Source organism: Annulohypoxylon truncatum (genome assembly GCF_022578515.1).
Source record: "Annulohypoxylon truncatum strain CBS 140777 unplaced genomic scaffold F4807scaffold_11, whole genome shotgun sequence".
In the NCBI taxonomy this organism is placed as follows: domain Eukaryota; kingdom Fungi; phylum Ascomycota; class Sordariomycetes; order Xylariales; family Hypoxylaceae; genus Annulohypoxylon; species Annulohypoxylon truncatum.
Window position 1 is genome coordinate 423,129 of NW_025953797.1, and position 25,081 is coordinate 448,209.

The 25,081-nt window shown below is 49.1% G+C and overlaps 7 protein-coding genes across 7 annotated transcripts; 3 read left to right on the plus strand and 4 right to left on the minus strand.

The window, feature by feature from the left end:
* Window positions 1-297: 297 nt before the first annotated feature.
* F4807DRAFT_420889 (uncharacterized protein) lies at window positions 298-959 on the minus strand. Its single transcript, XM_047997535.1, has one exon. It carries the CDS (start codon window positions 893-895, stop codon window positions 407-409), a length of 489 nt encoding a protein of 162 aa, XP_047855451.1. The 5' UTR covers window positions 896-959; the 3' UTR covers window positions 298-406.
* Window positions 960-1,452: 493 nt separating this feature from the next.
* Window positions 1,453-2,936, minus strand: F4807DRAFT_420890 (soluble quino protein glucose dehydrogenase). The gene has a single exon (XM_047997536.1). The coding sequence runs from the start codon at window positions 2,830-2,832 to the stop codon at window positions 1,711-1,713; it is 1,122 nt and encodes a 373-aa protein (XP_047855452.1). The 5' UTR covers window positions 2,833-2,936; the 3' UTR covers window positions 1,453-1,710.
* Window positions 2,937-3,506: 570 nt separating this feature from the next.
* Window positions 3,507-4,321, minus strand: F4807DRAFT_420892 (uncharacterized protein). Its single transcript, XM_047997537.1, has 2 exons — window positions 3,749-4,321; window positions 3,507-3,678 (listed from the first exon to the last, which is right to left on the minus strand). The coding sequence occupies exons 1-2, from the start codon at window positions 4,016-4,018 to the stop codon at window positions 3,574-3,576; spliced, it is 375 nt and encodes a 124-aa protein (XP_047855453.1). The 5' UTR covers window positions 4,019-4,321; the 3' UTR covers window positions 3,507-3,573.
* A 127-nt stretch (window positions 4,322-4,448) lies between these two features.
* Window positions 4,449-5,858, plus strand: F4807DRAFT_420893 (uncharacterized protein). Its single transcript, XM_047997538.1, has one exon. It carries the CDS (start codon window positions 4,694-4,696, stop codon window positions 5,279-5,281), a length of 588 nt encoding a protein of 195 aa, XP_047855454.1. The 5' UTR covers window positions 4,449-4,693; the 3' UTR covers window positions 5,282-5,858.
* On the minus strand, window positions 5,799-8,896 carry F4807DRAFT_420894 (NADPH-cytochrome P450 reductase). Its single transcript, XM_047997539.1, has 2 exons — window positions 6,542-8,896; window positions 5,799-6,492 (listed from the first exon to the last, which is right to left on the minus strand). Exons 1-2 carry the CDS (start codon window positions 8,321-8,323, stop codon window positions 5,983-5,985), a joined length of 2,292 nt encoding a protein of 763 aa, XP_047855455.1. The 5' UTR covers window positions 8,324-8,896; the 3' UTR covers window positions 5,799-5,982.
* A 2,857-nt stretch (window positions 8,897-11,753) lies between these two features.
* On the plus strand, window positions 11,754-20,372 carry F4807DRAFT_420902 (cell morphogenesis N-terminal-domain-containing protein). The gene is made up of 2 exons (XM_047997540.1): window positions 11,754-12,816; window positions 12,876-20,372. The coding sequence occupies exons 1-2, from the start codon at window positions 11,941-11,943 to the stop codon at window positions 19,866-19,868; spliced, it is 7,869 nt and encodes a 2,622-aa protein (XP_047855456.1). The 5' UTR covers window positions 11,754-11,940; the 3' UTR covers window positions 19,869-20,372.
* Window positions 20,373-20,471: 99 nt separating this feature from the next.
* F4807DRAFT_420903 (ribosome 60S biogenesis N-terminal-domain-containing protein) lies at window positions 20,472-24,455 on the plus strand. The gene is made up of 2 exons (XM_047997541.1): window positions 20,472-20,942; window positions 21,010-24,455. The coding sequence occupies exons 1-2, from the start codon at window positions 20,783-20,785 to the stop codon at window positions 24,288-24,290; spliced, it is 3,441 nt and encodes a 1,146-aa protein (XP_047855457.1). The 5' UTR covers window positions 20,472-20,782; the 3' UTR covers window positions 24,291-24,455.
* The last annotated feature ends 626 nt before the right edge of the window (window positions 24,456-25,081 follow it).

Here is a 25,081-nt window from a genome sequence, read left to right on the forward strand (position 1 = left end):
TAAGTCCTCTCGTCCAATCAATCACAACCTCCCATCTCCTTAGATCAGAAAATCTATAGTCCTCTATGCATACAGATGGTGCCCACACGGCGCAGAAGCGTCCCAGGACTGGAGGTTTAGACATCCAGAAACGGCGTCCCCTATGCTACAACTTGTAGAACAGGCTATCCCACATAACTCATCACTTGGCCAAAATTCCTCTCGGTATTGCCTACAAAGAGTTTACAAACAATGTAAACTTGCTTTTTGATACATAAGTTAAAGATGTATATATATTTATTTAAATAATTCTACAAGCTACCGTAAACCCAACTGATATTGACCAAAGTGAACAGCCTTCCTACTTTCGTAATATCATACATCGACTCATCGTCGCCCTCTCCTACTATCAGGGGGATCACCGTCTCTAGCAATCCGTCGCACCGCAAACGCCTGGATCACAGGGGTTATCCGTATCGGCAACGTAGTTGACGGTGAGTTGGCCGGCGTAGCTCAGGTCGTTGACGCCGCCGGCCTCGGGCGGGAAAGAGACGGGGATGCTGCCGCAGCCCTGCGTGTTCGGGTGCTGGGAAAGGTAGTTCAGCAGCTCCTTGACCTCGGCCCCGAAGTGGTTCTGGCCGGTGCCCTGGAAGAACGCGCAGGTGCCACCCGAACCGCTGCTGATGCCCGAGCAGATGATGTGCTCGCCGTCCTTGTAAAGTTGGAAGTCCGGCAGCTTGGAAGCGTAATTTAGGATATCTGCCATCGCCCCTTTCTTGCAGAGGGCACTGCCTCGGTTGTTGATTCCGCTGGGTCCCCGCACGTCCAGCTCGTGAGGCGATGATGATGAGGAGGGCGCGGCCAGCCCAGTGCCAAATGTAGCGAGGGCGACGAACGTGAGTGTCGAGGTCTTCATATTGTGTTTTGTTTTTGGCGGTAGGAACTTGAGACGTAATAGCGAAAGGATAAAAGCAATGGTTATAGGGATGGTATACAATACAGATGAAGAATGAGCAATGAGGTATCTTCCTAGGTAAGTACCTATCTAATATATATAATTTCTTCCATTTACGATGAAAATATGATATGCTATAAATATCCAATCCGTCATGATATCCTGATTCTAGAAGTCCTCCTTACCCTTGGAATAATTTTAGATGTGAAGAGCCGCGATGTTCTTTGTGACCCCGGTATATTACTCATCCGTAATTGTAGACTTTTTATAGAGTATAATGCTGGAAAAATGTCACGCCTTTCAGCTTTTACTAGCTGACGCCATCCATGGATATTATAAACCGTACTTACCAAAATAGCGTCAGAATATATGCCCCATGTGCAAATATTACCCGAGCTTTAGGAGGATTATTATACCTTGAGTTTACGAAGGGACACGGAAGGCCATCCCGTACCGGGGCAGCAAAAAGCCTAAGTTTTACACAGCCCATCTATATTATCATCATCATTTTTGGAATGGATTAATCAAGGGACAACCAACATTCGAAGGGGCCCTGCATACGATTACAAGCGATGTAGAAAACAAAGCGCCGCTTATAATTCGCGGTTTGTTGTTGATTGGTTGAACTATTCAACTAAACGTTGCGAGGTTCAAAAAGGGGTAAAACTGCAAGGTAAAACGCACCAATTTTATAACGCGTAAAAACGACAATATAATCTACCTTATGTACATACATGCGGTCCTAAAACCTCCCAAGTACTTCGCTAAACGCAAGTTTAGTTCGGGGTAAGCTTCAAGAGCCGGCCGCCAGGACCATCCTCGACCACCCAGATGGCGCCGTCCTTGTCCTCTCGGATACCGCGCATGCGCTTACCCATGGAGATGCGCTGAGCCTCCTTCGCCGTGTCGCCAGTGATGGTCACGCGCACGATTCCTTGTGCGCTAAGACCGGTGATGATGGCGTTGCCCGTCCAGTCGGGAAACAGGTCGCCCTTGTAGATGATCAAGCCGGCCGGGGAGATGACGGGGACCCAGAAGGCCTTGGGCGGCTCGATGTCGGGGCGCGTGCTGTGCGCGGGGATCGTCCGGCCGTCGTAGTGGCGGCCCTCGGACACGACCGGCCAGCCGTAGTTGGCGCCCGACTGGATCAGGTTGAGCTCGTCGCCGCCCATGGGCCCCATCTCGACCTCCCAGAGACGGCCCTCGGCGTCCCAGTCGATGCCCAGCGGGTTGCGGTGGCCCAGCGACCAGATCTGCGCCTGGACTTCGCCTTGGCTGGCGAACGGGTTGCCCGCGAAGGCGGTGCCGTTCTCGTACAGCTTGATCACCTTGCCGAGGTTGCTGGTCATGTCCTGGGCCGGGGTCATCTGGTTGATCTCGCCGGACGAGATCCACAGGGCGCCGTCGGCGCCGAAGAGCAGGCGGCAGGCGAACTGGAGCCCGCCCGAGGCCTTCTGCGAGTGGCGCCAGATGACCTCGAGGTCGGACAGCGCGCCGCCGCCGTTGGTGTCTAGCGTCAGCTTGGCCCGCGCGACGGCACCACCCGCTCCACCAGAGCCGCTTTCGGCGTAGCTGAGATACACGATACTGTTCTCGGCGTAATCGGGGTGCAAGGCGACGTCGTGGAGACCGCCCTGACCGCCGTAGGCGACGGTGGGCACACCGGTGATGGTGCCCATGGACTTAGTGGTCGGGTCGACGAGACGCAGGTTGCCTCGTCTCTCGGTGACGAGGACGCGGTCATCGGGCAGGAAAGCGATCGCCCATGGCTCGGCATGGGTGGTGATAGCTGTCGATGTAAACGGCTGCTGGCGAGTGTCCAGCTGTTGTGATGGGACGGCCAAAGCACCGGCCACCAATGCCAGAGCGTAGGTGACAGAAAGTCCGAGATGCATCATTTTCGGGGCGGCCTTTGCTTCTCAGTGTATTGTGTTCCTAGACGATCGAGGGTTGAGTAACTAACATCATATAAGAAGGAACTCTTAGGCTGTCTGTTCTCTCGGGGTAGGTAGGTATATAAGAAACGGGAGGACTCGAGCAACCTCTTGTCCCCATCGCCTGTCCCATGTACCATAAGTCTCCGTAGGTCGACAGATTTAGCAAAAGTCCGGCATGGCATTCCCACCCTAATCTAGCACGACCTTTTCTCTATGACGATGACCACCAACGCCAAGACCGGGTGTGTGTTGTAATTTTCTAGGCATCAATATATAAATTAAACTCATCTTTTTCCTTCTTTATACCATGCGGGGGTTCTCGATCCGTCTCCATTGTCTTGGGAGATGTGATATTCTTTTTAACCATTTAATAATATTAATGTTTTTAAAAAGTAGGAATTGGGAAAGCCCATTTCATGGGTCGCATGTGGTATAGGGGACACTATTTTCAGATCCCAAAACCTTCAGTCCTGGAGGCGTCTATGCCGTGTAAGCATCATTTGTATGCAAGATGGAGGATTCGAACCATCGGGTCTGCTTTTTTAATATATGTCAAATCGTAATAGTTATAATAAGAACGAAAACTTATAGATACGCTTATTATATTAATGACGGTTTAATATAAGAGAAATCAAAAGTTTATTCATCGACACGAAACCAGCTTAAAGCAATAAAAACCCAGTCTACTAAACTACAAACATCTTATACTGCCAACACCGTGATGGTCCAAGTGTTCCCATTGGATTCATAGTCTCCTCCGGGTTGATTGTTATACACGCACTGGTTGATAACGTCGTTCAGCGCATCCTAAGACGGGATTTCCGGTCAGCGCAAACCGTCGCGACTCATTCTACGAAAAGGGGTTGAACAAACTCACCATGCACGTCCCGAACATGCCATTTTTATCCGATCCTTCCCATGTCGCCACCACATTTCCAGAGGACACGGCGCAGAAGGTGTTGTCGGTGTTGCAGTTCACGCCACTGGCACCATTGGTGCATAGGCTACTGCGGGTGCTCCAGGAGTCGTCATAGACACTGGTATAGAACTTCCATTCAGTGGAGAAACAGTCTGCGGCGTTTACCGCAAGAGGGAGGCTAGCAGCGAAGCCGAGAAGGCTGATCTTGAGGTTGGAAAGATGAAGCATGTTGGATAGTGAGAAGTCGAAAATGGTCGATATGGAAATTGCGTGAGCAGAAAAGAAGACTTGATGAAAATGTTGATTGAGAGGTAACTCAGAAAGATGATTGTTATTGAATAGCAACTAGTAGCGAAGAGCTTTTCTCACAAGGTAACCTACCTATCTACTTATACAGATGATTCTATTGCCCATATCGTATGGCCTCCTTGTAAAAATAGATCTAGTCTCACGACCTCGAGGCTGCAAGGGTCTAGCTGTCCAGGTCCTAAAAGAACGAGGATGAATCGTAGGGTGCTATAAGATGAAGCTATAGTACCCTTGTCCGGAGGATCCTACTGAACCATCAGCGTCAGCAGTCTTAATAAGGGTATCCATATCACGTACACCACTTATTTTTAGGACCGGACCAACCATACCCGGTTATTCTAAATGCGCAGCTCTCTATATGTCTAAAAAGTTCAAGGGGTCCTGAACGAGATTGACAATATATCAGACACTCAACTATATATAAGCTGGATCACAGAACGGCGATAATCATGTATTCCTTCGACATACTTCATTTTCATCTTCATCTTCAGCACTCATACCATTATTACCTACGAACTCCTTCCATCCCTTCACAGATTTATCAAATCCTCTATCTATAAGAATTGCTAGTATCGGACAAAACCCCAAGTCAACATGCATCTTGCCAGCTTCGCCAGCCTCCTCGCCATCAGCGCGAACGTCGTTCTCACGAACGCAGACGCTACCAACCCTTCCGTCAGCCTCGCGCGAGCGGATAACCCTGCTGTGCCTCTGCTCAGGTCCGGGTTCAGCGAGAGGCGTGCCGCCATGATGGATCTGCAACCTCGTGCCGGCATCCAAGACCAATGCAACGCAGCGACGGGGTTCTTCTCGACGGCGCGGTGCGTTCTCCGCCGAGGCGTCATCAAGGCGGGTCCGGCCGTCTCTTACGGAACGCAGACGCTGAATCAAGTCGTCACGGACATATGGCGGAAGATAACCACTACCACGGCCACGTCCGGGATGTTGACGTCAAGCGAGTACGAGAACGGCAACCTGTATATCTACGCCACCACTGGCTACCCCGGCGCGCCCGGCACTTGTAGCTGGCCTTCGCTCAACCAAGGAGTCCCCACGTACGACCTGTACGTGGCCCTCATGCAGGCGGTATTGGATGCGCAATCGAACGGTGGCGTTAATCGGTACTACTTAACTTCAGCTACGGGGGAGATATACGCTAGCCTGATGGTAAAGGCGTCGTAGTAATCTGAAGAGCGATAAGGATACATTGGAAATATGAAGTTGTGTTCGCGCGTTAGGAGAGGGTGGTAGAGTCCGAAGTTAGTTACAGTTGTATGAATAGAACGTGGTGAAGTGTTAGTGCATGGGGGACGGTTCTCTTTTTTATATATAAACTTTCTTGTAGGTTGAATAAAAATATCATAAACCAAGACCTGGCTTTAAACAATATATACTTTCCTAAGTGGGTATAATGTTCTACTGGATGTCAATGTTGAATACGGCAGTTGTTTCTCATGCGCTAAGGTCAACCCCTAACCACCGAAAGAGAAAATGCACCGCTATTGTAGACTTCGTCTTCCTTTTCTTCGCCTTTTCTCTTCCCCGCCTACGCACATTTCCGCCTTAACGTTTTTAAGGAATTAGTCTCATAGGTTAGTAAAGGCTACAATAGTGACGAGAACGGAATCGTTGTTCTTGCAACTCCGAGATCGGAGAAACAATGACGTCGGGAAACTTAGAGGCTCAGTGGGACGGGATATTAGTTTTTGAAGACTTATATCAATCTATAAACGAAATCATTACGTTAGGTAGTGACCAGGTTATATACGCAAAGAACATGCGGAACTCTGCATTAGACCGCGTATTGGATACCCGAACCGAGATCGTGCTAACGTCCAAGCCGCGCCAATAAAAAGCCCACACCTCCGTGACTCCGTGCAAGGTCAGCAGCGAATCTCTTCTATGCAAAGTCTATCTGCAACGCTCACCCTGCCATGCATTGAAAAATAGCACGCCGCCGTATAATCGGCCATTATGACCAGACGTCCTCCTATAATATCTATTAGCATCGATGTTTCTAAAATACTGACGACGCGGGGAAGCAAATAGAGGATTGCTAGTCGTAAATGGACCGTAGAGTGGGTTGGTTTAAGGGGCGTGTTAGTGTAGCTTACCTGGTATTGGTTAGAGGCTCTCATGTTCTTGACGATCTCCTCTGCTTTCGTCTCTGGGATGCCACGCTTTTCCGCAATAATCTGCGCCAAGACGGTGTTGACTTCTCGAGCCATGTTTGCTGCGTCACCGCAAACGTAGAGGTACGCCTTCTTCTCGAGCAGCTCGTTGACTTCTTCAGCTCTCTCCTTGAGTCTATGTTGTACATAAACCTTCTTAGGACCCTCTCGGGAGAATGCAGTAATCATCTCAAACTTGTCACCGAGAGCTTTCTTGTAGTCCTGCTAGATTGTGAGCCGTGATCTAAAGTAGTGTGGGTGTTATACATACCTCCCATTCCGATTCGTACATAAAATCCTCGTTCCGCTTTCGGCAGCCAAAGAAAAGTAGCGTACGACCGACGTTCTCACCAGACTCGGCCAGTTTTGCTCGTTCCTGGACGAATCCACGGAATGGGGCCACACCGGTACCAGGGCCAATGAGAATAATGGGTTTAGACGGGTCAGAAGGAAGCTTGAAGTTCGAGTGGCGCACATGTACAGGTACGTGGATACCGTCATATTTGTTCCTTGGGCCGTGAAGTTCGTAGGTGAGTCCAAATGGTTCGGGGTTAGAATCGCCGTTTTGCTTCTGCTTGAGGGCAAGTAGGTAGTTCGTAGCCACACCCTTGAAAGGATCGGCACGCCCGGGTATCAACTGGTTCTCAACGACGGCGGTAATGGAAATCTTCTTGGGCTGAACCAACGAAGAGGACGAGATCGAATAGTAACGAGGCTGAAGCTTGGTGAGGCCCTCAATGAATGCCGAGAAGGGAACATTGGTCCATTTCTGTCCGTTACTGACAAGACCCAGGGTCCTGGAGATGTTGTAGTGATTCTTGCTAACCTTGTCCTGGAAGTAATCCTTGTCATTGCCGAGTCTAGTCATTTCTGCCTTGGTAGCCTCATCGGGAGCGAATGCAGCCAGCGTGCCTAGGAATTGACGAGATACGGGAGCGCCAATCTCAAGATGGTACCGGATAATAGCATCATAGGTGGTAGGGGTAGGGAACGGCACCTTAGCCGTGGGTTCGAGAGCCTTGACGCTAATTACAGTATCCCTCTTATCTTCTAGTCCCAGAATGCCAAGGAGGAGGTCAACTTCATGTCCGGCGTTCGTCGGCCAAATTGCGATGTGATCACCAGTCTGGTAGGTCAGGTTAGAGCCGCTGATATCCACTTCCATGTGAAGGCAGTTTCTATCCTTAACAGAGAACAATTCCTTGGAATCGACAATGGGGGCAATGTACGGGTTGTGGGCGTTGAAGGGGCCTTTGGCAGTTCCTTCGAGATGCATCTTGTTGGGTTCGCCTAGGTACACTTCGGGAGAATCCTTAGTGAGGCCTTCACGCTCAGTAATACCGAAAATAGGCTCGTAGACGGCTTCACGCTCCTCGAGACCCATCTTCTCCGCGAGTGCAGCCCACATAGGGTCTTTCCAAGCCAAGAAATCTTCTTCCATAGTACCCGCACCGTCATCGCCTTCTCCAGCCTCGCCGATCCTCTTAGCACCTAGCTTCTCTAGAGCCTTGTTGACATTGCGAACCATTGAGTTGTAGTGTTCGTAGGTGTTGTTTCCTAGACCGAAAGCGACATAGTTGAGGTTTTGGAGAGGAGCCTCCGAGCTTTCCGAGAAAGCCGGGTCTTCGCCAGTAATGAATTCGTAGAAGTCAACAGCATTGTCGGTAGGCTCGCCCTCGCCATACGTAGCAAGGACGAACATAACAACCTTGTCGGAAGGGATCGCGTCGAGATTGTCAAAGTCATAGTCTTCGAGATCGGCTACCATAGTTTCCAACCCAAATCGGCTCTTACCCTCCTTTGCTAACCTCGAAGCATAGTCCTCAGCGGTACCGGTCTGAGAGCCGTAGAATATGACGCAGTTCTTTCCGGACTCCTCCATTTTCTCCAGGATATTTCTCGTCTTTCCGGCCTTGGCGCCGTTTGTGTTGGCGAAGGCATTGGCATATGGGTCCTTGGTAATGCCCCAAACTTTGCCTTTAGTAAAGTAGGCGACGGTGCCTACCAGGATGGCGGCGAGGACAATTATGTCCAGAGTGTCAAGTTGAGCCATCTTGACAGGCTTGATTGGGTGATCTTAGAGTCGTTTCCGGGACTTTGACACGGCAGGAGGGTACGTCAAGCAAGATAAATCGGATCAATAGGACATTTGGGAAGTTTCTGTATTGTTAGGCTGTCCTACGTTGTAAGACGATAACTAACGATAGCTGGTAGCTACTGGTACGAAGCTCTCTAAAGGAAAGGCGCTGCGACGCTGCAACGTGTCTTCGCCGCGTAGTCGGCTGAGGAAAGGAAGGGCAAAGTTGGGGAACTCCTTTGAAATTTCTCAGCTAGGAAAAAGACGAGAAAAAAGACCGCGCGAGATCTACAACGTAGCCGCACATCCAAGAATAAATACTAGGTAGAGAATGACCCTGGTAATGGAAGCAGACAAAATGGGAGCAGAGTGGGATGATAGATTTATGATTACGGTAAGAGGAAAAGAGAAGGAAACGTAGGCCTTACTTAGGAAATGTTGCGTGGCGTGGATTTGGGATTGTGAGTGTCTAAGCTTGCAGATGGGGCGTGGGTTGGAGAAGAATCGGAGGGAAATTCTGGTGATGGTGGTGGATTAGGTACATCAACGAATGGGATCTGGATACATATACAAGTATTGAAAGATGCTTTTTCAAGATAAGCATAAGCTTTGCGACCTTTTATAAAGGATCTGGGTACATTGGATGAAGCTGATTAACGCTGCTGTCATGCATGTATCTTAGTCTGTCAGATAATGTACTATCTCTTAACGAAGATAATCTGTGTTACCTACTTGGACCCTCCGAAATTAGCATTGAAAGTACCTTCTACCTAGTAGGTATAGAGAAAGGTAGAAGCGCCTGCTCCCGCCGCACCCTTGAGCCACAAAACGTAGAATTACTAGGTACCTACTAGGTAGGTGCTAGGTAGGTGCTAGTTGGTAAATTGTTTCCTAGTTACATAATAAAGTTGTCGCGCCCACATGCACATGTGTGTCCTGATTCTAGACCTTGTAAATACATCATAATATGCAGCATATGCATCAATCTGGACTTTTCATCCTTCTCCATCACAAGCATTTTTGATTGCCGTGATGGCATCGGGTTGGAGAAAGCGGGATACCGCAACGCGAACTACCTAGCGACTGAAGGACCGTCCGAGGACCCGACAACTAAATCAGCTGGATGTGCGCCGGCTGCCGTCTCGTCCACTTAGCATCGGGAAGATCCAATAGGACGTCGCATGTGCCACAGTTTTCCAAGCACGGCAATTCGTGACTTGCAGCTAAAAAAGATGTGCTCTAGCCTTCTCCGGTATTCTATCCTATGCACCTATGCACAACTTGGAACCTAGCACCCTTTTTCATCGGCTAGTCTCTCACCCGAAGAAAGGCTTCGAATTCGGCATATATCGAAGTATACTAACCGGATCATTTCACCTAAGCAGCTCCGAGTAAAGATCGTCTCTTTCTTATTCGTATATTCGTATCCATATACTTACCTGTTAGCCTACCTTATACATGAGGGCGGGATTAATAGGTCTTTATCGCCTTCATCGATCTTTTTGTTGAGAAGTCGTTGGAATGTCCGTCGAATACCCGTCTCACTCTCTCGTTCGATCTTTTCATAAATTTGGTAATCGTTCGCCTGTTTTATATGTAAGCCCTAACGAGGTAGCTTGCATAGACGGATCGCATTCGTCGACGGAGATTCGTAGGATTAATTACTCAGCTCCTTAGCACTTCCGAGAGGAATAAGCCAGATTGATAAGGTATACCTTTACAAGGACCTACATGGATGGTATAGCAAGGTACCTACGGTGGCACATTTCGAGACCAAGCAGTTCGTACGAGGCCGGACAAGTGTGTTTCAATGTCGCCGTACTTGCTCCGTGATGCCGGCTCGGCGGCCTAATTAACAACCCGGAGTCTCCGAATTTATGCGGAATCTCTATATAATCCAATCTCATTAAATACATGCTTTCGATGCCTATCAACCCAGGAACATATCCAATAGTACATATTCGACACGAAGAAGCAATTTTCAGTTGCATCGATGTCTCAGATACCTATTAAGGGTTTCTAGGGCTGCCTCTTGCACGGACCGGCGTGTTATTTTTTTATGCCCTACCTAATTCCAGAATTTAGACAATATCGACGTGTCAAGAAATATCCATATTAAAAAGAGGATGCGGCTGCGGCTGAGTTGATTCAACAGAGAGCGCTGAATCTCAGTTGGGGTTTGTGCGGTCGTCCTTATTGGCTATAGGCAAAGAATTCCTAGAAGACAAGATGAAAAACAATATGATCCGATTAGACCTGGCGGATAATCGACGACTTATGTCAAACCTGTGCTTGCCATTGGGCCACTCCTGGTTAAGCGAAATGGATAATAGTCACAGCGGTCGTCTTGTCGGCCGCCTCTCGCATGGACGATCCTGTTGACGATTGTCCGATTGTCCGGAACTGCCGGCTACGACATGTTCCCGAGATCTTGTTCGGATGGCCCCGATCCAGTCGCATAAAACCGCACAAGATATCTATACAAAAGGGAATTCTCAGCACTTCTGATGATTCAAGGTTGGCAGTGTTGGGTAGATGCGCAGGCTGGCAGGGATAATCCAAAGGGAAAAGGTTGAATCCATCCAGGATAGCACCGTATGTTTGGTATGCGCTTTAAGAGCCCGTCCGCCACGTGGGAAAACTGGCTTTTACTGGCACAGCGGCTGGTAACAGTGTACAGTACGTAAAATGCTTGGCGGCGTTACAGCACTTCGACCTCCCGCTAGTGAGCCGTAATAGGATATGGCCCTTGCAGAAATACCCTTGCCCTGCATAAGGGACAAGCTAAAAGGGCTGTGATTGACCTGGACCAGGCGGTGGGACTCCAGCAAAATGGATACAGTACACACAGTGTCAGCTGCTAATTGGCGATAGAATGACGGAAGAGCAAAAGAAGAAAAACACTCCAAGAGTTGTCTGGCCATGCTAGCTCCACGCAGAAACGAAGAAGGACGAGTGCCAGCCAGTGAGACGACTTAGTCAATAGGCAGTAAGGCATTGTTGGATCAAATTGCATCGATTTTATAGATTCCTATTCGTATTATGCAGTGACAAGCCGCATGAGATATTTCTACATCACATTTTTCCTGAAGCTGTTTAGCTCGTCATAGCGCTACCTGTCCTAGTACTACTACTAGTACGGGAGACGTGAGAAATAGGGGACCTCGAGGCCTGGAGGGGAATACTTTTTGGAGGAGAAGGAGGGAAAAAAAAGACAGAAGAGAAAAAGAAGCAATAAAAGACGGGGAGTTATCGTGGCCTCCGAAATACCACCAACATAACCCCGTCAAGGTCCAGGCCCCTTCTTTATTTATTCAATTGTCATCGTCGAATCCCCAGGCCCACTAGACAAATCGTCATTAGGGGGTCTGTGAAGCCCGCCGTATCTTACCGTACCGGAATATCATGGGCATCGAAGCTCAACGATGGGTGAGTGCCTAAAACTTCCGCGCCTCCTCCTCTTCGGAATGTCAGCTGCAGTCTACACAGCACGCATACCTGTCGCTTGATAAATGTGCCCACTTTTGGGTTGTGTTTCAGAGTCTCACAAGAGGGAGGGGGTCTAGCATTTCAACCTTTTCCCCTGCGCCCTGATGTTCTCGCCCAGGTCTGCCTCACCTTTACTGACAACGTTGTCGCACCACTTAGCTCCGTCCCAGACGCTGCCAGACCATTTCCACGATCCTTCCTTAAAGTTTTCCCCGCGATCTGCCCCGCGACTTAATACCCACGACGGTAACGGCGACGATGATGGTGATAATGGCGGGTGGGATAATACTCTTAGACCTATAGCCCACGACCCTTCTACCTCCCGCGTCATTGCGCACTCGCGCGAGTCCTCCCTCGAGAAGCTTCAGTCTGGTTCACTAGCCGGAATCCCTGAATCCCCCCAATCCACTTCGGCTTCCTCCACGATCAACTCCCCCGGCTTACGTTCAGCCGCATCGCGTCCAAGCCCCGGTGGCATATTCGAACGTCTCGCCGATCCGAAGGCGGCGGCCTACGGACACCATCGTCAGACTTCTATTGTTCATGGCATTCAACACTCGAGGAATGGGAGTCTCGCAAGTTCGTCTTCGAGTCCTCTTAGTCCGCAGATGATAGCGGCGGCCGGTGCTGGACTTTTGCCGGATCGTCCAGACTTGTCCACGATGAACCGCTTAGATTCAGAATTGTCAACGCCATCCTCTATGGCCTCGATGGCTTCGATAGCCTCCCGGCCACTGACCGCCTTGTCGGGCACCACGGCCAACGCCTCTATCCATTCTACCGAAAAGGCAGAGTCTTTAACCATACGGTCTACCCAGGATAATAGCAGCAGCAGTGGTACTATCACGCAGAGAAAGGTCGAGCGTATGCATAGCAAAACCCGGCGCGACCATAATCACCACCATTCGCATTCGTCGAGACATCATAGGGATGAACCTAAAACAGTAGGCGAATATGCGATGCATGTATTGTTTACATCGGTTAGTAACAGCCCTGACGCCAGTATGGTAGAGATATATATATGCTAACCTAGACCAAGTTTATTGCTATGGCTGAGGATAAGCTCCAGGATTGTATCACGAAACTCTCCGATCCTGAGCCGTCTATCGAACAGATATGCGGCCCTGGAGCAGATCCAGCTTTTGACCGGTTTATTATTGCTCTCGGTCATATTGCAAGTCAAAAACCGAGGCCATTGATCGATTCTATTATGCTTTGGCGAAAGCATAAAAGTGAGGCTGCTAATGAGGCACGTGGTAATTTGCACCAGATGAGATCCAATCTACCTACCGCTTCTCTGGTGAGGCGAAATACGGAGCCATTACAGCTCCTCACTGGCAACCCAGGTGATACGGCATCCAATGGAACGCATACTCTTGAAGATAAGCAGAATGAGGCAGCTAATGCTGAACGTCGCTCTATCGTATCCATTTATATCCTATGCCGAGTTCTTTTGGAAGTTATTAGCCAGAGCAGCCTCAGCTCTATAACCCCCGAGATGGAAGACAAGCTCGAGGCTATCATATTTGGCCAGCTTAAGATCGCTGACATAGAACAGCTATACGTATCCCCACTCAAGCTGGCTAATTGGAACCTGTTCGCCCAACTGCTTGGAGCCATGAGTGTAATCAACTTTTCCAGTGTTGCAGATCGATTTATTGCCGACCTTAGTCGTTCACTCTCGGACCTCACTGTTAGAAGTCCGACGACCCCAGTTAGGGATCCGGAGGGACAAGTGGAGTTGGTGCTGGGAGGTATGAAGCACCTACATATCAAAATTGACACCGACGAAAGCTGGGACCAGGCGTGCGGCTTCTTGGTGTCCCTGGGTAAGCTGTTTGCTCAATCTCACGGCCAAAAAGTGAAATCTGCGTTTTGCCAGATATTGGATACGCTGCTTCTTCCCATTGCTGCCAAAGCTACCAACAAACACTTCTCCTACCTGAAGTGGTCGGAAGTGCTAAGCAATATAAGCCCTCGCCTAGCGACGATGTTTGTAAAACCGCGCCATTGGTTGGCTGCGTTCCCATTGACGGCAACGATGCTTTGTGTGTCGTCCCCAGAGAATCTCAGTAACCAATGGCTCCAGCTGGTTCGTACGGTCCAACCAAGACTCAAAGATCGTGCCATGCGTCCTCTATGCTTGCAAGTCATCTCAAGGCTTCTATGGGCCTACCTATACCGAACTAATGAATCCACGGCTGTGGCTACTCGGAAACTAGATGAGGTGTTACAGCTTGTCTTGCCTAGCTCTAAACGTACTTTTTCGGCTGCAGACACGGCATCTACTGGACCCTTGATACAAATCATTAGAATCATTGGTTATAAATACCCGGACTATTGCTGCACAAATATCATCTTCCCCTTAATTAATGCCGAACTTTTCAATCTGAACAAAGAGCTGAAGGTCGATCAACTTGAACCGGATAGGATGGTTATTGGAATCAGGGCATTCCTTGCAATCATGACGGATCTAGAAAAGGGTGAACTTGGACGACCTCCATTTCCGCAGCATTATCCCCCCATTCCCACCTCCGATCGGGTTCCTCCAAGCTCACCAGCATCGACTTCAGCTTCTAGTGTGATTCCCTCAAGTCCACTCTTACCTGACCGTGATGAATCTTTGTCACGGCCTGTGCAATTAGGCGCTTTAAGCGATGTTGCGAAAGCCAACTATAAAAAATTCTCAGAAATCCTTGGTAAAATTACGATCATCTGCGATAACGCGTTCGGAGGCCAAGCTGCGCTCGATGAGAAGTTCAGCAGTCCGGGAGGAGGCCCGAAGACCCCCATTGCTGAGACGTTTAACTTCTCACGACGCGATGACCATCCAAGCCCTGCCGACCAGAAACAGGCTTTCTACGAACTTCTTCATGTTGCTGTACAGGCATTGCCCCGTTGTCTACCTGCTGATATACAATTTAATTCCCTCATCAACCTCCTCTGTACAGGAACTGCGCATGTTCAATCTAATATCGCTGAATCATCTGCCCAATCTCTCAAATCCATTGCTCGACAGTCATATGCCCACCAAGTTACTGTTGGATTTGCTAGATTTATCTTCAACTTTGATGATCGTTATTCTACAATGTCTGATGGTGGGATGCTAGGACCTGGTCATATTGAATCTACTCTACGACTTTACGTCGAATTATTACAGATATGGAGGGACGAGATACGACGAAAGACTAAAGATGCTGCATCTGATCCTACGGATCTAAACGGTGCTGATAAACGAGGTATGAAATTAGACTTGTCTAGCATCTGGGCAGAGGTCGAACATGTTGAAGCTCGCGGTCTATTCTTCCTGTGCTCACAATCACGAAGAGTACGGCATTTTGCGATCACGGTTCTTCGATTGATCGTCGAATTCGATAATGCCCTGGGCAAGAATAGCGAAGAAGAGAAGGATACCGTCCGCCTCATTGATATCTTAGAAAATGATTCTGTACAAGTGATGAATTTCAAAGACGAACATCTATCCATAGCAGAGCGAAGCCGACTGCAAAGGGGTATGCAGAACAGCAACAACAAAGGGGCTCTGATAGAGCTTTGCACCAGCGACGTCTCCTATGATACGACCCTCTGGTTCAAGATTTTCCCTAATTTCATACGGATTGCCTACGATCGATGCCCTTTTACTGTGACTATCGGTCGCGATTTGGTGTGCAACCGAATTCTACAGATGTATAAGGGCATCGTAGTTCTGTCAGAGCCGACCCGAGGCCTCTACTATGGAGCTGAGCCTAATAGCGCTCGATATACGGGAAGAACGCCGACTACGCAACCCGACGTGCTCATTGAACAGTGGAAGTTGTATCTGGCTTTCGCCTGCACAACTTTAACCGACTCGGGGACGGCTATGAATGGTGCTTCACAGGGAAGCCAACATGCACGAAAGGGGTCTAAGTCTGCTGACAAGATTGTGTCGGCGAGAACACTCTTCAAATTCTTAATACCGTTGCTATTCGCTTCTTCGCGCTCTGTCCGAGAGGCCGTCGTGCTTGCTATGGGCTCCATCAATATTAACATATATCGAACGCTGCTCGAAGAATTACAAGGGCACGTTTCCCGATGCAACGAAGAAGCCCGTGCCCGAATACATCAGCGAACCAGCAGCGGTCCACGAAGGAATCCAAAGATGGATACACTAAGAGCAGAGCTCACCCATGTGTACAAGCTGACGTGCCACTTTCTAAAAGAACCCGAGATCTACCAAGACGATTGGATCCTCAGTAACCTCTGTACTTATACCAAAGATATTAAGCTCTTCTTAATGGATGGCGAGGTTCAGATGGATTGGGAGTTCCAGAAACTAAGACAACACTACTGCGGCCTGGTCGAAGGGCTCTTTGACGGCATTAACCGTACGAAAGACCCGTCCCGTTGGATGACGTTCGAGTCGCGGAAGTCTTCCTTCACCCTGATGGAGGACTGGTGCGGGTTCTCACCCAATCAGATGCAGATCCGCGCAAGGGAAGACACGATGCGACAGTCTCTGATCGACAAGAAATCACTGGGTGAACGTGGTCCTATCTCGGCCGGCATGGAAATAGAGAAGAGAAACCTGAAGACGGCAGCTCTGAGCGCTATGGCGGCTCTTTGTGCCGGCCCAGTCAGTGTGACAACCGAAAGCGGCGCTACCCTCCACTTCGATATGAGACGGATGCTTAACTGGGTGGACTCGATCTTTAGCTCTGGGAGCGATCGAGTCAACGTTATTGGGAGAAGAGCACTGAAGAACCTGATTGTTTACAACCAAGACCACCCATATCTCCTAGAGCATTGTATTGCACGATGCTACATAACAGAAGTGCCGAAGGTGCTGGAAAGCTATTTCACGGTCATCACTGAAGTGCTACGAGAGCATATCGATTACCCGTCACCCTTCTGGAAGCTATTAGGACTGTGTCTGTTCACTCTTGGAAGTGACCAGAGCGACATCCGATCCAAATCCGCACACGTTCTCGAAGCGCTGGAGGAGAGACAGCAAGCGGCACAGAACTCCAAGATATCGGATTTTGAGATCAGCATCGCGGACAAGACCAAGGCAGTCTACAAGCTGGCCCAATTCGAGATTTCGAAACGGCTGGCCAAGCAGCATCCGGAGCTCGCCTTCCACGTCTTCTCCGAAGTGACGCTCTACTTCAAGAGCCTGCCCTCGGCCGCGCAACGGAATGTCGTCGCCGTCATCTTGCCCTGGATCCAGACGATCGAGTTGAAAGTCGACCCGAACGGCGGGCCTACGGCGCAATCTTACGTGCTCCTCGCCAATCTGCTCGAAGTCACCATCAAGTCCAGCGCGGCGCTGCATAACGAAGTACAGGCGCTCTGGCAAGCCCTCGCAACTGGACCGCATCCCGGAAATGTTCGGCTCGTGCTTGATTTCATAATCTCCCTCTGCTTAGAACGAAGAGAGCAAAACTTCGTCGAGTATGCCAAGCAGATCGTCGTGTTCCTGTCAAGCACGCCTAGCACGCCCGGTATCAAGGTAGTTGAATTTCTGCTCATGCAGATCACCCCAAAGGCAATGGTCCCCAACGAGAAGAGAGAGGTTGTCCAGTCGCCCCCCGACATTAGCCAGCTGCAGTTACCTTACTGTGCTGATCTGTCAGAGGCCTTGCCCGTCGGTACGAAGCAGGCCGGTTTTTCCCTGGGACAATTATCTCTGATCCTCCTAGTCGACTTGATGGTGTCTCCGGTGCAGCTGGATCGTAACAATCTAATTGTCTTGTTGCAAGTCGTCACCGTGCTTTGGGATCACTACACCCCTCTCGTCCAAGAACAAGCTCGCGAGATGTTGGTACATTTGATCCACGAGCTAGTCGTCTCCAAGATGGATGATGGCACTCCCCTAGAGACGAAGAAGTCCGTTGAGGACGTCGTCGATGCAATTCGACGCCACGATCGTGCGGTAGTCTGGAGCTACGAAGAGAGTAATGGGAAAGTGGACGGCCGCGACAACAAGGTCCCACGAAGTATGGAGCATCTCACCGCGGAAGTTGTCAAGACTTTTGAAGTTACCTTCCCGGGAATCAAAGAAGAATGGAGCCGTCTCTCGCTCACTTGGGCAACATCTTGTCCGGTTAGGCACCTAGCGTGCCGCTCGTTTCAAATATTCCGTTGCATTCTTACCTCGCTCGACCAGTTCATGTTGGGCGATATGCTTGCAAGATTGTCCAACACCATCGCTGATGAAGATACCGAAATTCAGACATTTTCCATGGAAATCTTGACTACCCTGAAAACGCTCATTTCGAAACTCGAACCTGAGAAACTCACGTCCTTCCCTCAGTTATTCTGGACGATGTGTTCATGTTTAGATTCGATTAACGAGGTCGAGTTCCTCGAAGCGGTCGAGATGCTTAACGAATACTTGGAGAAACTCGATTTTCACTCACCGAGCGTTCGACGAGCCCTTATGGACGGCCAGCCTCCAAGATGGGAAGGCACATTTGAAGGTGTCCAGCCATTACTCGCCAAGGGCCTTAGGTCGTCCATCTGTCTTCAGCCTACTCTGGATACCCTAGACAAGCTTGTTCAGCTACCGAGTGGCAGGCTTATTGGAAACGACAATAGACTCTTTTTCTCTATTCTTGCAAATTTCCCTCGCTTCTTGCAAGCCATGGAGCAAGACGTTGTCGACAATGGAACCCTACACAGTGCAGAAATCCTCTTCTCTGTCGCCGATGCTCAAGGAATGGCATCCATCTGTGCTGCTTTAGGAGGATTCGTCGATTCGATATATCGTTCGAGTAGGGATTTTATGACCCAGTTGCTTGCCGCACTTCGCGAATACTTCCTGCCGCAGCTCGACTTCAGCCTGCTAACGACATTGATGGGTTACCTGACAAATAGCTTGCCCTGGATGAAGATCATGACCATGCGACTCCTCTGCGTCGTCATTCCGGAAATCGAAATGCGCAAGCCCGAGATTGCCAGCCACGGCTCCGACTTGATCTCCCCGCTCTTCAGATTACTCCAGACCGAGTACTGCATGGAAGCACTGGAGGTACTCGACAACATCATGACTATGTCTGGAACTCCGATGGATAAACATTATGTCCGGATGAGTATGACTAGCGCGGCGTCTAAGGACAGGAAAGATTACGAGACCACTCAGAGTCTATTTGGCATTCCGGAAGAGTCCGGCTGGTCGATTCCGATCCCGGCGAAGAAGACGGAGCTCACACGAGCTAATATTCATGCCGCGTTCTACATGTGTCAGGCAAACCCGGAGAATGGTACACCTACAAACCCGACACCAACTGAAGAAGTCGAGTTTCATGAGGACAACTACCGTTACGGCTATTTCGACATGCCGGATCGAACCGAAACCATGATGTCAGACGATGCTCAGGGCGAGGGTCAGATCGCCGACTTAGTGACGAAGCTCGATAGCCTCGACGATTTCTTTGACGACATGTCGCAAACCTCACCTAGCGAAGGCCGCTCATCCAGAACCGTGACCGAATTCGGACCCGACAGCTATGAGTCCGGCGCGCGGCTCTACGATGACGTCCTCCCCATCCTACACCAGGCTTCGACCAACACCTCATTTCAAAACGGCTTCGTCGATCGAGTCCCTATGACCAAGGAAGGCAAGCCTAACACCATGAACCCGGGGGCCTTCAACCTCAACCTCAACCCCGCGGCGCTGGCTAGACCGGGGCTGCACTCGCGCTCGATCACCTCCCCGTCCGCACCCGCATCATGGACGCCGCCTCATCTCAGCGAGCTAACATCAGACGACGAATTGACCGAGGACGTGTTCTCGGATGGCGACGACGACAGGCCGGCCAACGGAGCCCCCGAGAGCTCGTTCTTCCTGGAGAATATGATAAAGCCGATCGCGAATACAACCAGGACGCACATGCGCCGGCTGACTGGGGGCGGAAGGTCGAGAGACCACGCTGAGAAGCAGAGGGAGCTGTTCCGTGCGAGGCAACAGCAGACTTCACCGCAGGTGCCGAAGGTGCCGAACTCGTTCTTGCAGCATAAGGCTAGCCCATCGACGGGTGAAATGCTGTGAGGGTGGATTCTGATGTGAGATGAGGTGTGATGGGGTGTAGGGACGGAGGATGGAAGATATGAATGGGATTTACGAGTCAGACCTAGATGGGATGTAAACGAGGGGACGAGGGATGACAGTATGTGAGCACGCGAGCACGTTAACTAATCTAAGGACACCGAGATGCATGATATGATATGATATGGTATTTGTGGGTTATACCTGATGAGTAATGCAGCGGTAAGCATAGAAAGAGGAAGAGAAGCGGTAGGATATATCTTATTGGATCTTAAGATGTACGAGGGGATTGTCCTCGCGAGCGATGTATACCATGTGTAGAATAGAGTATCTATTCTGGGCCCTTGATGAGCCTAAAAATACCGGTCAATATGAAACGCATTGATTTGCCGGATACACGGAGGCTATTGTTACATGAATGTGAAATGTTGAGATATTTGTAGTTTGCACATTTGTAACGAAAAAGGGGTTCAGGGGACATCAGGTTAAAGAGCGGGAGACCTAAAGTTCAACTGCCAAGGGTACGATGGTGGGGCTAGAAGCAGGGGCGTGAACCTTAACGCGACGTTTTACGGGCCTCCAGGTCCCGCCTCGCCGCGGAAATTCGTCAGAGCCTATTCCAGGCGCTAAACTTAGTCTGTCTTGTGGGGGAGCGGTCAATTTTGGCAATTCAAGATATTTTTCTTGACAAGCTTCAATCTTCTGAGATGCGACGTTCTCGAAAAAAGGGCGGGTCAGCGACTTTTCGTGATATTTGCGAAAGGAAAATACGTTCGCCGATAGCGCAGTAACCCAAATTGACGAGACTAATCCGAGTCCAAAATACCACTGTCGCCCAACTCGGCGCGTTTCCATTGCATGTTATCGGTGGATTGATGATGCCGTAGTTAAGCTCGGTCCAGGACAAAACAAGAAAAATGGTGAAGCGCAAGTCTTACGGGGGCGAAGGCGGACATTCAGGGAAGAAACAAAAGACTGCTCACATACATGAACCGCCAACTTCCGAAGAGGTCTATAACGGAAGACAGCTTCGTCAGCTGCTGTCTTTCCAGCAAGACCTTCGACAAGCTCGACATGGTACGTCGTCATCATTTCACAGTGAATCTATCTTTCGTCGCACAATACTAACAAATGCGGTTCATAGGCCTCCAGTCCTTTAAGAACCTCCTCGATAGTATCGTCAACGGCGAAGACACCGATTCCGAGAAACAGCAAATATTACTCGAATTTCTAGAATCGGTAAAGCCTAGAGAAAGGGAGGATGAAGTCCCGGTGTACCTACCTGATATAATGGAGACATGGGGCATGGCTGTCCAGTTGAATAATGAGAATGTCATGTCTGCCGTTGCTGTCGTACTCGCGCTTCTTCTCAAAATCTTATCTGGGAACGTAGACCATGTCTCGTACGGCTTGGGAATATGCCGAACCCTACTCCAAAAAAGACAGCAAGAACTCATCGCCAAAAATCTTTCAGCCGACAATGGCAAAGATTTTATAATATCGCCCACGTTAAGGCTTCTCAGGGAAGCCGTGAGCTTAGATGGTGGTGCCCTTGCGGCGCCAATTTTCAGAGCCAGAAACAATACATTCAAATCACTTGCTAGGAATATGGGACTTCGATATTTGGGAGAAGGCGTGGAAGACCCTAAACGACCGTCCGTTAGAACTAATGCGATTCACTTTCTACTGAGCAGCCTGAAGCTGCTCCATGTCGAAGCGAAGCGGGACCTGTTATCACAGAAGGACATTGTCGCCGCTCTCATGAGACATATCAGAAAGGATCCTCCCTCGTTGATCTACGAAATACTAAATACTCTAAGATCATCCGTCATCCTGGACAAAAAGCTACCAAAGGAGATCAAGATTAGGATCCTAAATGCTTACTCACTTATCAGGATAGCAGAACTTTATGGATACCCCGAAGATACTACAGAGCACGAGAACGAATTGGACGGTGAACGACCGTCAGTTGAAGATTCGGCCCATGCGTTTTTACTCGCTGCTTGTACCGATTCCGATGCTGGTATCCGTCGGTTAGAACACGGTTATTATCCCGATGGTGTAGATCCTAATGCCACACCGTCAAGTGTCAATGACGATCAGCCTGTGGACTTCGGCATCGATAGTATCCCTTGGATGAGCAAATTTGAAAACGATGTACCTGTGCGTAACACATTACTGGCGGAATTCATCCAGACATTGCGGCCGTGGTCTAGCACAAAGCAGAATGACCTCCTGGTAGCAATTTTCGAGAAATCGCCGGAATTAATCGCCCATTATTTCTGCCATCGGAAATCATTCACATTCGATCCAAAGCTCACCGCGACATGGATTGGATATGCTGCACTGTTATACAATACTGTTCAACTCCCAATTCCGTCATGGTTTGGACATGCCAAGGGTTATGCAACAGTTCCGCCTCCTACTTCTGTAGTGCTTGGAAACATAATCCCGCTACCCATGACGCAGAAAGCGATCACACGATGTTTCTCAATTCAATCTAAACTTACTTCTTTTTATGTCATTCGCCTCTTAACTCTGTCGATACAAAAACTAGGGCGAGCTCTAGAGATGTACCGAGAAGCGTCATCGTCATCCGAATCTCTCTGGGAAGAAGCGTCTCGTCGACTTCTTGATGAGTTTTACCAAAGGATACCCGATATGAAGGATGTCATCAAATGCTATTTAGCAATGGATCAAAATGATCTACTTCAACGACAAGCTGCGAGTCATCTACTGTTACTTTATTACGAAATAATTCCCCAGTTCGCATTGAAGGCTAAATTTGATGTCTCGCCAATACTTCTGTCTATGATTAAAAAGGTCGAAACTTCCGAAGCAACGGGAGAAGATATGGTTATGTCTTTGTTAGAACTCGAGAACTTGTGTGCAGTTGCGAAATACTCCCCAAGCATGCGGTGGTTCGCTCGAGCTTCCAATATGTCTCACTCTCCCTTTACGACTCTCCTAAGGCTGTCAGTCGAGAAGACAACTGGGCTATCTAATGAAAGTTTAGGAAATGTTTTATATTGGGTAGCTAGCGAGCATCAGTTGGTTGAGAGCAGGTCAAATTTCCAGGGCCTGTATCCCCTGATAGCAGCATTAAGAAGTCTCGAAAATGTCGATTCAGCGATCTGGACATTCCTAGACAACTGTGCTGAGCGCTGTGCTAGGACACCAGTCAAATACCTTGAAATGATCGAAGAGCAGCTTGAGAAAGCTAAGGTCACGGAAGACAAGGACATTATCACTTGTCCTCTCATGATGACAATTACAGAGCAACTCCCATACTTAATATCGTCGCCGCCTAGCAAAGCCATACTTAAATCATTGGTTCAGCTGCTTTCAGAATTTCTTGGCCATTCACTTGCCGCCGGTGTGAATAAACGATTCCTGAAGGCCACTAAGGAACTTTTGGCCGCTAGTCTTGGCGACCAGAAGAAAGTTGGAGCGAAGCTGCGCATCCTAGAGAGGGAAAAGTCTACACCCGAAACACAAGACGACTCTCACCAAAATGGTGCCGCAGTTATTAATGGGCTGGTGAATGGTGTTGTCAATGGGGCGGACGACGATTCAAACCATGAACTTAGCCCGCAGGACCTGGAACAAAGGCTTTCGGTTCCTATCGCAGTGGCCAAGGATAGTTCCTTATCGAGATGGGCATCAAAAACATCCGAAGAACTCGTAGAGGAGGGATATGCGGCGTCATTAATACGCTTGCTTTCCTCTGAGCATACTAGTATTCGGAAAGAAGCTCTGACTAATATCATTAAGGTGGCTGCGAAGGTTAAGGATTCGACATATGAAAATAGTGAGCAAGTGTGGCTCTTACTTATGGAACTTGCGGAATCGGCTCGTGGTTCGATCGCTGATAGTCCTCTGCCGAGCGTAATCGTCACCTTCGCTTGCAAAGCTCTCGAAGTCCTAAGCAACCCTCTACATTGTCTCTACGAGAAGGTCAATCTGTTCCTTACTAGCGGACCAGTGTGGTCTCTAGATAGGATACCTCTTCTACAAAGCATTCTCCAGGAGGGCCCAACCGAAGATGGCGCATTCTACTCCGAAGTCAGCTGGCTTTTAGGCTTTCTCCTCGACAGCTTACAAACACCTGCGGATGTCGCGTTATTCCACCAACGCAAAGTCTTCGAAAGGTTGTTTGCCTTGACCTGCAATCCCTTCATGGGTCCTAATCTCAGGACCCAAATTCTGCGGATTGTCTATAGAACGACAACAATCGAAGGGGGAAGCGATACCCTGATCACAAGGTTCGGGGCCGTGAGCTGGGTATTAGCGCAGAGGGATGCCACTATGGACGCTGACGAACGTGCAATATACCAGGCGTTGTTGGGGAGATTATGGGATACATGTGACCAAAAACGTATTTCGGAGTGGAGTAAGGGCGGCGTTGAGAGGCTCGTAACATAGGCAGTGATAGTGTGTACCAAGCCTTTCCTGAATATTCAACAGCATGATTTGCCTAGCTGCTGTTTATAAGTTTCGACTTGTGGTTTGCATATAAATGAACGGTTACATAATGAAGGCCTGCTGTCACGTTTCTACGCACGTGAAATAAAGGCCTCAGGCCGCTTAAAATGGCGACGTTGAAGAAATGTTCGACTCCGATACGATTACATAATCATTTAAATGGCCAATTAGACCGATTTAGGCATCAAGGCTGGGGTGTCGACCCACTCAGGTCGCACGCTAAATTGGTGGTCGCTGCTTAATCCATGGTACAGTAAGGGGGCCAGGACGACCAGCTTAAAATGCCTTAAATGCCTTAAAATGCAGTCATTAAGTACCTTGTGCCTACCCCATGAGGAAAAGGCACAGGCCACTCGACATTTCCCACATGCAGTTCCTTCGTATCTTTAAACTTCCAGAACCCGAAGCGTTGCCTACTCAAGAAAAACATTTGGACAAAATGTTTTGACATTGACCTACCACTTTCACACATTAACGTCACGCCTTCTTCTGTCCAGCCGTACCGACAGTACTTTAACAAATACAACACCTACATACACTAAAATTTATTTCTGCATCAAACCAGACCCCGTAACAACCATTTACCACTTACCACCTACCACATTTAACGGTTTTATTTATAGTTCTTGACTCTGGTCTTCGGTCTTCGATAAGTCGTTGAGAGATTGGTATCACAGCCGCTTCCACTTCAGGTCGTCGCCTTCCATCCTGAAGTGGCTCGCATCATTCAC